The sequence below is a fragment of the Callorhinchus milii genome, unplaced genomic scaffold, assembly GCF_018977255.1.
Source record: "Callorhinchus milii isolate IMCB2004 unplaced genomic scaffold, IMCB_Cmil_1.0 Scaffold5, whole genome shotgun sequence".
Lineage (NCBI taxonomy): Eukaryota > Metazoa > Chordata > Chondrichthyes > Chimaeriformes > Callorhinchidae > Callorhinchus > Callorhinchus milii.
In genome coordinates this window covers 33,081,197-33,093,860 of record NW_024704746.1, presented here as the reverse complement: position 1 = coordinate 33,093,860, position 12,664 = coordinate 33,081,197, and the positions used below count along the sequence as shown (strand labels likewise).

Here is a 12,664-nt window from a genome sequence, read left to right as displayed (position 1 = left end):
GAATGACCGATTTTATTTGGGATTGTTGGCTGGGATACCAGGCGAAGCTCCTTCCTCTTTGAATAATGCCATTAGATCGTTAATATTTTTCAAAAGTCATGAAACCTTTGCAATCAGTTGCAAAGTCTGATTTAAGTATTTAATTAGCTATGTTTCATCAAATGTTTCACTTTGTTCACTGTATTCAAGGAATTATTGATAGCACAGTGACAGAGCGAAGGCAGGTGGTGGCAGTAACCGGTGATGGCACAAATGATGGTCCTGCATTGAAGAAGGCAGATGTTGGATTTGCCATGGTATGCATAAGCTTGAATTTTAAAAATCTTTTATGCTCTTTCAATTTCATGGCTTGCTGGAAATTCTAACATGTAAAGCATTGATGTGCGTCTTGTTTTTCCTTTTAGGGTATTGCTGGAACTGATGTAGCCAAAGAAGCTTCTGACATTATTCTAACGGACGATAACTTCTCAAGCATTGTTAAAGCAGTTATGTGGGGCAGGAATGTATACGATAGTATTTCAAAGTTTCTTCAGTTCCAGCTTACAGTCAATGTTTCCGCAGTGATTGTAGCGTTTACTGGTGCATGCATAACACAGGTATGGAATATGCAATTCACATCTTTGTGGCTTTCAATATTACCTTGCACTACAGGAACTGTGTGGTATTACAATTAAGCATGTCTAGTTGGGGCTAGTAAACACTGGAGATCACATTGGATTGACGTTTGTTGCATTCTCAAATTTGATTAGTCAAAAATTCAGTTCAACACTACTGAATGGGTATCAGCTTTAGCTGAGTATTTAATTTACTCTTTAAACAATCCATTTCCACTTTGTGTTCAGAGCTCTGAGTACTTTGTGTGAGTACGTATAGAAATGGAGCCAGGAGTAGGACTTTGTGCCATTAGTCTGTTTGCTTTATTTTGTGTAACTGGGTATCTGACCCACATAGAAACCCATCACCATGCTTAACAGTATCCAAACCAGACTGAGTTCCACAAGTCTCTGCCATCTACACAAGGAAGTTTTCCCCAAGTATGGAATGTACATGCCCCTAGAGGATTGCATGTGATGTTTTACATTGTTTTATCAAATTAAAGTAATCGCCTAGTAGGATCAAATTATTTGTTGCATTATAATTTTCAAATGTTGGCAGCATCATCTTTTCATTTGCTGTTTTTTAAGTGTTTCAAACTTGTTTTTAGGATTCTCCTTTAAAGGCTGTGCAGATGCTTTGGGTAAACTTGATCATGGACACATTTGCATCACTTGCCTTGGCGACTGAACCACCCACAGAAGCACTACTTTTGCGAAAACCTTACGGCAGAAATAAACCTCTGATTTCTCGCACCATGATGAAGAATATCTTGGGTCATGCTGTGTACCAGCTTATTATAGTTTTTACACTCTTGTTTGTTGGTAAGCAACTGTTTAAACATAAATTAGCTTTCAATTAAATGTGGTTTGTACTAGAACATTGATTTCTGTTGGAACTTGATTTTGTTCTGTATGCATGTTACCTTCCTGTACTCTTGTATACATCTTAATGAACTGGAAGTGGAGAAGAATCTTAACCCCCTCGAAAATTTCAGTTGTGTCCTGATAAGTTTATTAAAAAAATTATACTTTGTGGAAGAGAGGATTGAAATCCTAGGAAAGGATTCTAGTGCATTGAGTTTTGATGATTCACTTTTAGGAGGCTGGGAGGAAGTTTTGAGCCACTTATGGGAAACTAGGAAGGATAGCTTAGAAATCAAGTGAAATCACTGCATCCAACAAAACTGAGAATCAGGAAGGATTAGCTTAAAACTGCCATGACTAAAAAATTGAGCGTTGTGTTCAAATATTCTATATATCAAGTTGACAAATTCTGCAGAAAAAGGTTAAGTTGTGCAGTGTATTCCATTTAATGTGGCTACTTTAAAATTCATGTTTGCTTTGGTTTCTATAAAATTATTGGTGTGCTGTAGAGGAGTTCTCATATAAGAAATTATCATAGTGGAGCTCTTTTTAGTCAGATTCAGATGAATCTTTGACTCATGTTCTCACAAATTGTTGATCTGCAGAATTTTAAATCCTAATGGGAAACTAGCTCGAATAACTGCTTTTTCAGTGTTGCTCTCATCTAGACAGTGGCACACTGTCAATTTATGAAAAATATTGAGTAAACTATTGAAAGATAGGGATTCTTAACTAAATGAAGTTTAAAAACAAGTCAAAAGACTGGATGTGAAGTTTTGCTGCATTGATATTCTGATCTTAACCAAATGCTAATTTTTGTAGGTGACACTATATTTTCGGTAGACAGCGGACGAGATGCTCCCCTCCATGCTGCTCCTTCAGTACACTATACAATCATATTCAATACATTTGTGATGATGCAGTTGTTTAACGAAATAAATGCTCGCAAGATTCATGGTGAAAGAAATGTTTTCCATGGGATCTTCAACAATCCAATATTTTGTGCCATTGTTTTTGGAACATTCGTAATTCAGGCAAGTGACCGTTTTGACAAGCTTGTTCTGAATGTGGCAATACTGTTTTGTTCTTTGGAAATCTGAATTCTTATTCCATCCTTTTACAGGTCATCATTGTCCAATTTGGTGGACAACCATTTAGCTGTGCTCCACTATCGATTGAACTCTGGTTGTGGTGTGTTTTCCTGGGATTAGGATCTCTACTTTGGGGCCAGGTCAGCACGTGTAATAGAATTATTTTAAAGTGCTGAAGCACTTGCTTGCTTCAGTTTTAAATGTGAAGTAGAAATTGCATTTATAGCACTTTTTGTATCTGGAGGATGTCCCAAGGCCCTGGACAGTCGACGGTTTACACCTGAGGTGCTTGTTTAAAGTAACATTGCAATAAACAACCGAGTAGTTAAGAACAGCATTGTTATGACTCCAAATTCATGACTTTGCCAGCATAAGCTTGGGTCTGTGGCTTTGATGCAGGATGACAGTGGGTCTGTTCATTGATTTTTTTTACTCTGCTTCCCTTAATGACGCCTAAGGCAGAGGTGGTCTTGATGCCATCTATGGCACATGTTTTCACATTACAAGCTATTTTGAACTCTGAGCTGTAATAGATCTGTAGTTTTTTATTTTAATTTACTCTCAACTTCAGTAATGGATTTTGTTGGTCCTTTGCTTAGCCTAGGACCAGGATATCTCCTGATACAATGGGTTGATTCTCAGTTTTGTTGGATGCAGTGATTTCGCTTGATTTCTAAGTTGCCACTGGGCCTGCTTTGTTTAAAAAAAAATGACTATGTACTTGATACCAATCTTGGATTTTCTTTCCTCTGTGATGCTACTTTGGTAAAATATTTGGATGCGGGAGCTTAAAATAATCAGTTGGACTATCATGTGTTGAATTTAAAACAATAGTCAAAATAGCTGCTCGGAGGTCCAGTTATTAGTGTTGCTATTCTGTACTTTTGCCACTCTCCCCATGTCCTCTTCAGCCTGAAACCTGTATTATCAAAAATTGCTCTGTAGTGTTTTACAATTCCTGGGAATAAGTGGAGCTGCAGCCCTTTCTAGATTGAGTAAAAGGTAGATTCTGTACTCAGGAGAATCCTGTACTAATGTCAGAACTGCAAAAGGGGCTTTGTATTGATTCAATGGTTTGAAATACTAGATGAAATTCAGTACAAAGTGACTTCTCTTTTGTAGGTCATTGCTTCAATCCCAACAAGTCAGTTGAAGTTCCTCAAAGAAGCTGGTCTTGGTACAAAGAAGGAAGAGATTCCAGAAGAAGAGCTGGAAGAGGATAATGACGAAATTGATCATGCAGAGAGAGAATTGCGTCATGGTCAAATATTGTGGTTCAGGGGGTTGCACAGAATACAGACTCAGGTATAAAACAACCTTTTATTTAAAATTATTATGCCAGGATGACCCAGCCTCCTTTGTTAATGATCTGTCTCCTATCTTTACTGCTCTCTTATAAACTGCCTTTTTATAATCTCTCTCCTCCTTGTATATTATAGATCGAATGGTTCTTTCTCTCATTTTCTCTCTCTTGCTGAGTAAGCTGTCACAATCTGATTCATTGCAGATGGATGTAGTGAATGCTTTCCAGAGTGGAACTTCCTTACAGGGAGCTCTAAGGCGACAATCCTCCATCAGCAGCCAGCACCATGATGTAACAAATGTTTCTACCCCTACACATGTAGTGTTTACTGCTACTACTTCTTCTACTGTGGGGTGTGAGTGCGTTTCTTAGTGCATGAAATTAACATTTCCTGAACCACATGCCTAACGTTTCTCATTCTTTCCTTGGTACCCTCTATTTTATTTTCAGTTTATTCATGCAGCTACGTCTTCGAGATTTTTTTTTCTCAGTTAGAGAACTTGTGCAACCATTGCACCCAAAAGGCAAAATATGAAGGGTTGAGTCCACATCTACCATAATTTGAATATGTTGGATTTCTCAGCTCAAGCTAAGTCTTGAAGTAGCCAATGTAAATTTTGAGTATGAGCCCACAGTTGTAGATGAATTCATCTTGTAGCATGCAATGTCATTTGACAGATCCATAAATGCCTTTTTCTAGATTGTCTAACTCGGGTTTTATCTGGTTTTAGACCAAATAGCATTCGATCTTAGAAAGTTGAGCAGTGAATGTTGCTCTGTGTTTCCTCTTTCTAGGTATACACTTTTCTGTTACAGCAACAAGAGGGCCTACTGGACTTTTTGCATAGTGTTAGCAGTATGCCATTTGATTGGGACTTGTAAGATTTCTGTAACTTGTTTCTTTGTACTTCACTCATGTGCTGGCTATTTTTGGAGTAATGTGAGCATTGCAGTCAAATAAAACTAATTTCAGCACACACTGCGGAAAGTAGGATGTTCTAATTGCCCCACATTGCATAGCTTTTAAGCTACAAGTAATTTGGGGGGCTTTCGATTATTGGATGTCAAGGCAAATGTAACTTGGGCCTTCAGTAGGACCAAATTCCCTTTATTTGTAAACTAGTTTCTTGTTTGTTGGAAAACTTTGGACTTGAGAAAACGTTGATGGATTTGAGAATTATATAGACTTTTAGATTGTGGATGATTCTTGTAGCAGTTTTCTAATTGAATGATTATGTGATAGTGTTTGCATCTGATATAGTCACAAGAATAGATCAAATAAAGAAGGCCCTTTGACCCATTTGATCTCATCCCTCCATAAAACCCACTTCACTCTCCTGCCATCACAGCATCAGGCTGTTTAAATTATTCCAGTGTCCTGGCAACCTGCTCCAGTTGTTAATTACCCTCTGGGTAACAAAGAAGTTCCTGGTATCAATCGTCAATTCCCTTTAATTCTAAATCTACATCCCCCCTGTTCTCCTGTCTTACATCCTAAAGTATTGTTCTTGGTTTTCCTTTTTCAATCCTATTTAAAATTTTATACACCTAAACACTGAATATATGCTAGTGATTAGTTTCAAACTACTGGGAGGAACATTTCTGAAAACAGTAAATTCTTCTGGAATGTTCCCTAGTTCTTAAAGTTTCTATTCAGTTACAAGAAGTACTTGTGTAATTGCCTGTTGGCAGAACTATTAAAACAAACTATAATCCATTTCTCAACTTCAGGCAAAGTGCAAGATGTACTAAACCACTCGTCTAGCCAATATTTCTAGATTGGACCCTGATTGAGAGCAGGAAGTTTAAGCAACCTTTGGGTGACATCAATTCTATTGCCCAGAGTGAAGCAGTTTTATTTCCAGCACTATGAACCCAGTGTGAAATACACTTGTGCTTTGACAGAGGGAAACTTGCTATCATGTTGACTAATCAGCTTAGTCCTCTCTGCTGACAGTTAAAGATACTTCAAGAAATGTGGATACTTGTTTCTAGGCCAATTCTAAAATTCCTTTTTTTCCGTTTCCCAAGTTTACACTGCATTCTACACAATACATATTTTACATGTGTTGCTATGGAAATAGTTTCTAGTAGATGAAACCTCAGTTCAACCTACCCATCTTTGTCATGGACCAGCAAGTTACGCCCACAAAATTGGTTCACATGAGAAATGGGAAATCTCAAACCTGTCCAGCAGGTTGCATTTGAGATCAGTTTAGACACATTTTTTGCAGGGTTGAGAGGGAAATAATTGCTCTTTGCTTTGAAACTGAGCTGATCTAAAAGTCCAATGGGAATTTGCAGTGGCAACATACCTATCACAGTTGATGGAATAACAGTTTGCAGAAGTTTCACCGTGCGTATAATTGGTTTGAATTCCAGGTGAATGCAATTGGTACATTCACTTTCTTATTTAAAACTTTCTCCTGATTTTGATTCTTCATGCATTCCCCCCATTTCCTTCTAGAGTAACATTTTGGTCTTCCCATGGGAAGGTGCATGGCCTCGCTTTCCTAGTAATTTAGCTGATATCAAGAACTTGCCATGCAAGGATCTCATTTACAAATCAGTGCCTTAATATCCTGTGATCCAGATCATTGGAGTATCAATGTGCTGGGTGTAATATTTTTGATCTTTCTCCTTTTACAATCTATACATATTGTACCACACTAGATTTTTATGCAGAAAATACTGGGCTTATACTCAAATGTTTACACAGGTCTCAACTTAATTTTTTTTTGCATGGCTCGTGTTCTTAAGCTTGGCTTTTTATCCATGAATGGTGGCATCCTAATTCCACGCATGAGATGATAACCTTGTTTGCAGCTCTTGTTTTGCATTTTTCAAAAAAAAATACCTTTTCGTTTTCAAGCAAGTGAGGTAAAAGTTTTTTTTATATTGTGATAAATTGGTAAGTATTGGCATGTTAAACGCTTGTGCTTACATCAAGAAATGTACATACTTGTTGCTAGACTTATTCACTCTTCTAAAATTCCTTTTTTCCAGTTTCCCAAGTTTACACTGCATTGTGCACGATACAGATTTCACCTGTTGCTATAAAAAGTGTCTCGCTCACAATACAGCTGAAGCCTAGCTATAATATTGTACAAAATAAGTGAAACATTATCTTTTTCTTACAGCTGAGAGTGGTGAATGCATTCCGTAGTTCCTTGTATGATGGATCAAGAAATCGAGACAGCCACAATTCAATTCACAACTTTATGACCCATCCAGAATTTAGAATAGAGGATTCTGACTCTCACATCCCTCTTATTGATGAGATTGATGCTGAAAATGAACCACCAACAAAACGTAATGGCTCGCCTCGATTAACACACAACCAAAATAACAATGCTGTGGACAGTGCGATCCATCTTACAACAGACGCAAGCAAGTCTGCAATCTCTTCAACTCCAGGGAGCCCTCTACATAGTCTGGAAACGTCTCTCTGAGTGTAAAAGCTGAACAGAGGCACACTAGATCTAGTGAGCTACAAGGGAAAAGTGGGTCCTTTAACACTGTGTGATTGACAAGATATTCTTGTCTGGACTTCAGCAGAAGAAACACTGTGAGAATGTAGATACTTTGAAGCTTTCTGCCAGACTAAGGGTGCTTTTTCAAACTTCGAAGATGGCACAGAAACCCTGTATGAAAGTGACCTGCTTTGAGGATTCATTGTGTTACAGCAGATGAAAGATCAACTATAAGAATTGTCCTGAGCAGTGTGTTAGCAGAACATTTAGTTTTCTTTATTTCTGGATGGTGTTTATTTGGCCCTGGCTCATTGATACTTTAATTTCTGCTACTTGGCTGTTAATATTTTGAATTATTTATGTTCTAAATGATGCAGTTCTGTTTACAAGGTTTGTAGATACTTTTATTTGTAGGTAGAAAGCTTCCTGACACATGATGCAGAGAAACTAATCCTTCAAATACTACTGTATTTTCAGGAAAAGGGTGTTTCTATTGAAACTACTAAATATGCCTGTGATTTACTTTGTTAAATATTGTAGATAAACAGCTAATACTTGTAGCCAAATGGATAACACTATTAAAACAGCGCAGAAGTGTTGTGTAACAGTTCTGGCCTCTTTCCCAGTGAAGTCCCAAAACATTTACAAAAAGTTTTCAATGATTGTTTCAGAATCCAGTTTCTGAGAAATGTACTACATAAAGAATTTTTTTCTTTACAAATGAGTAAGGGTGAAATGTTAAATGTAAGTACATCCATGTATAATGAGATGCTTCAGAGTATTTATCAACTCGGGCATAAAATGGATTAAATCAAATCATCAGAACCTCGTCCATTTGTGTTTGTCTTAAGACATTAGCTTAGAATTGTCTTGGTCAAATGTGAGTGGAACAGTGAAGTTTTCTCGTAAAGCTTTGGAAAATATTTCTTGCCGCATGAGGGCTGTTGGCATTTTGAAAACTGGGATGTAGTATAAATGTGTTTTTTCCTGCTCTGCTTTAGTTTAAAATCTTGTTTGTAAACTTAAATAAATATCCTGTTCTACTTAACCACATGTGCTATCATTTATTTCCCTGGGTAAACTGTCAATTCTAAAGAGGCCTGGAAAAAACACTGCAAGCTGCACAAGGTACTTTTAATTTCAAGATGGTAACAGCCCCTTTTGTATAGCATGGTTTTAACTATTAAAAACTGGTGACTGATGTGCAATGGTATTTATTGAAATGCATTTCATTCTAACCCATAAAAGCAAAAAAAAAAAAAAGTCTGAGTGAAATTAGTTTGGGCAGATAAACTCAGGTGGCATATTTCAGTCTGCTGAACTTGACATAAAACAGTACAGTAAAAATATGTATCATTGGTTTTGAATCTGCCTGTAGATTATGTAAATACAGATGTCATTTTCATCTCATCCACAAGATGTTTCATGCACTCATGAGATGCAATACTAGATTTGTTAGTACACTGTTTAAATTTTAAAAGCGAGTTTTGAAATCAATAGATGGTTTAACATAGATTGTTCCTATTACAGGAAGAGGTTCTATTAACTAGTTCTTTAAAAAAATTGAGACCTTTTATATTTCAAACTATACAGCTAGATATTCTGGTGTTAACCATTTGAATTTAATGTTTACCACATTTGCAAAGTACATTGGTTTGAAGAATTACTAACTGTGGTATAGTAAGTGACCAATGAGTTGACTACTTGATTTTTGCAACAAATGTGTATTTGATTTGCTTTTCAGCATGTTATGTAGTTTTTTTGGTGTATTCTGTCTTTGAACAAATGCCCAAATTTGTGTTTATAATTCTGGATTGTAAATCACCTTCTCCATGGACCATTTCTCCTGCAAATGATCATCATGATCAACGGAATCCTGTAACTCGGTGGTTAGAGCACTCTCCTCGCAAGCGAGAGACCTGGGTTTGATTCCCAGCAGGGCAAAACCTTGGGCAAGTTTCCTTACTCCACACGCCTGATGATAATCTCAAGAAAAGAAAACAATTATAAATTGGTCACTTCAATCCACAATGTTTTGCCCACAAATATATCGTCAATTAACTTTATATTCTGAAGCGCTTTGAGACGTCTAGAAGATGTGAAAAGCCCTAGGTCAAATGCAAGTATTATTAGATGTTTTTTAAAACTCAGGTGTATGCTAAATGCTGAACATAACTATTCTAATAAGTTGTGCCTTTTCATGCTCAGTGTTGGTATTGTGTGACCATGTTCAAAGATGCCTGTTCCAGCTGACTCGGTTTGTTCAGTTACCCATCTCCAGCCACNTTTTTTTCCTGTGTCAATCTTGAAAGTTTACCCTTGATTTTGGCCCATGGCAAACCTGTTGCTCATCACACGACAAGGCTGCTATTTGTTATAAGCTCCATCAATTAGTTTTGACATTTGTGGCATTCGGTCAAAGCACAAAACTTAAAAAGCTTAGTTTCTACTCATCACATGTTTTTTTTTCCTGAACCGGTTGAACATTGCTTGGTTAAAATATCAAACAAGTCTTTATGAATGAGGTGTGACTGTGAAACTGAGTCTTTATGGATAATATGCCTGAATGCCTTCAAGATGTTGGCCTTAATACCATCGTCTTTAAAATTTAAGGACTGTGGAAAGTGACTTCCAAGTTAAGACCATTTGCCAAAATTCTGCATTTTTTTTATTTTAGCATTCAGATCGTAGACTTAACCGTTAATATCATGAGGATTTTTCAGGCTGCTGATGACATATATAATTGCATAATGTCCGTCAGTACTTGGTCTTATTTAAATTGAGATAAACAAGTGACTGCAGGTTTGGTTCTTTAGCACAGTTGATCTTTTCAGACTTGCACTTAGTTTATAATTCTTCAGAAATATGTATTGTATACTATTCATCGCTGAAACTAACTTTCACAGTTTTCTTGTAACTGACATGATCCATCACCTTTGTCAGGTACTGTTTAGACAATAAAAGGTAGGTTAATTGATAGTTTATATTTTATAAACTCTTAATTTTCCTCTTAAGTTTCTAGGCTTTCTTTCTCAGCAGCACTGACTGACTTCACATTTAATGTGGCTCCAAAACCACAAAAAAAAATTTTGAGAAAACTAGCTTATAAAACTGGAAGTGCTCTAGAAGGTTATTCTTAACCCAGTTCTGCAGTATCTTTATGTGGATGAATTGTTGCAGTACTTAAGTAGTGAATACTTCACTGGCATCACCTAAAGCTTCATAGCCAATCTTAACTATAGAAGGTAATGTGTAGCAATATTTCAGTAAAGTACAGAATAAGATTTGAATGGAGTTCAAAATAACAATGTAAAAATGAATGAAAATGTGTTTCCATTTGGGATTTGGAGTCCAAGTGTGTAATTGAAAACAGGTTTGCAGGTACTGAATGCAACCACAAAGACTAATAGAAAGATGAGTTTAACAAAAAGGTCTTGAATATATTTGCTGTGAAAAGGCTAGCACCATGAAATAACTACTTGCCCATCAGTAGTTAAATGACTTGATTATTTATTGAGCAACAGTTAAAGGTTAGTTGCTACAGTAGATGAAATCCATTTTTTTTAAAAAAGTTTAATACACTATTATGAAATGTGTCTAATCTAATGAGAGAAAATGAATAATTGACCCATTCACCTTTGCAAGAAAAATTAAATTTTTCCATTAATGTCAAATCAGTTTTGGGATTTGTCTACTGGTTGGTCTTTATGTAGTTTTTCTGGAGAAAATATTGGGCTCTTCTGTCAAGATGTTATTTTGGTTCATTGATCACAAAGTGTCTTTAATCAACGTTTATACTTTAGTGTGGAAGACTTTCAACAAGGAAGAAAATATGGCCAACATTGGTTATTGCCTTAACTTCTTTGAATTACTGCTTCAGTATAACTGAAATTGTTTCCTTTCCTGTAAACATAACCTGCACTTTTGGCCACTGTGACTCAACTGATCTTGGAGTGTGCTGCTGGAAAATAATTGTATGTCTCTTGTGATATTCCAGTCAAGGCTCAATTATGGAAACTCCCTCCTCATTGGCCTTCCCAACTCTTCCTTCACAAGCTGCAAATCATCCAAAACTCTGCAGCTTGTGTACTCTTGCGCATCAGGCCCTATGACCCCATCACTCCCACCTCGTCTGACTCTACTGGCTCCCCATCCCTCAAGAGGATCAAATTCAAGATCCTCGTCCTCACTTTCAAGGCCATCCATGGCCTTACCCCCTCCTACCTCTCTGACCGCTGACTCCCTGCCAACCTGCCCACTCCTTCCATTCAGCGGGCATCAGGCTGTTCCATGTCTACCGCCCTACCATCCGTGGCCGAGCTTTCAGCCTCTCTGCCCCCACACTCCATCCCACGGTCGCTTCTCTTCCTCCCTTGCCTCCTTCAAGTCTGATCTCAAACTTCTCTTCAATCGTGGCTTTGATTGCCCTCCCACCTCTCTGCCTTCCCTCACCCATAACCCACCCTTCCCCCATGTTCAGGTCCTGACCCCTGACTGTCCAGCACTTTGGGATGTCCTCCCAACGTGAAAGGCGCTCTATAAATGTAATTTTGTTGTAAAATGAGGGATAACTTTTGCTGTTTTTTCCCTTTATTGTAAAACTTTGAGGTCTGTAGTTTCCCGATTCCATCCGTTGATTGTGCATCCATTCAGCAATCATACTTAATAAATCTGTGGGCGCCTGTATCTTCACACGTGGAATCCAATCGCCATGATAGTCTCCAAACCATCTGTACGTTTCAGTTTGGTTGGCAGACGGGAGAAGTTGTAATGGGGGACAAGGACATGGCAGAGTCCCTAAATGGGTACTTTGCATCCCAGGGTTTTAAAAGGTAGTTAATGAGAGAGTGGAGGCCTTGTGTCTGATCTTCCAAAATTCCTTGGATTCTGGAACAGTCCCCATGGATTGGAAGATCGCAAATGTCACACCACTATTTAAAAAAGGTGGAAAGGAAAAGATGGGGAACTGTAGGTCAGTTAGTCTCACATCAGTGATAGGAAAAATTTTAGAATCATTGATTAAGGATGTGGTAGTGCAGTATTTAGGGGAGCACAATATAACTAGGCCAAGTCAACATGGCTTTACCAGTTTGACAAATCTCATAGAATTTTTTGAGGATATTTTGAGTAAACTAGATGAGGGTGAATCAGTGGATGTGGTCTATTTGGACTTCCAGAAGGCATTTGATAAGGTGCCACATAAAAGGTTAGTCCAAAAGATAGGGGCCCACGGAATTGGGGGGAGCATATTAACATGGATTGGAGAATGGTTAACAGGTAGGAAACAGAGTAAGGATAAACGGGTTCTTTTCAGATTGGCGGGATGTGACTGGTGGA

At 37.6% G+C, this 12,664-nt stretch overlaps 1 protein-coding gene across 3 annotated transcripts in view; it reads left to right on the top strand.

Moving 5' to 3' along the window:
- LOC103179842 (plasma membrane calcium-transporting ATPase 1) overlaps positions 1–8,375 on the top strand; it is a 48,142-nt gene extending 39,767 nt beyond the window's left edge. For 2 of the 3 annotated variants that reach the window (XM_042334929.1, XM_007895312.2), the window contains exons 15-22: positions 190–296; positions 405–596; positions 1,205–1,418; positions 2,283–2,494; positions 2,584–2,691; positions 3,674–3,856; positions 4,059–4,145; positions 6,995–8,375. In XM_042334929.1, the coding sequence (XP_042190863.1) occupies positions 190–296; positions 405–596; positions 1,205–1,418; positions 2,283–2,494; positions 2,584–2,691; positions 3,674–3,856; positions 4,059–4,145; positions 6,995–7,306 (1,415 nt within the window). In that variant the 3' untranslated portion in view covers positions 7,307–8,375. The remainder of the gene's footprint in view (positions 1–189; positions 297–404; positions 597–1,204; positions 1,419–2,282; positions 2,495–2,583; positions 2,692–3,673; positions 3,857–4,058; positions 4,146–6,994) is intronic. The other variant, XM_042334930.1, reaches the window with a different exon arrangement.
- Positions 8,376–12,664: the final 4,289 nt, after the last annotated feature.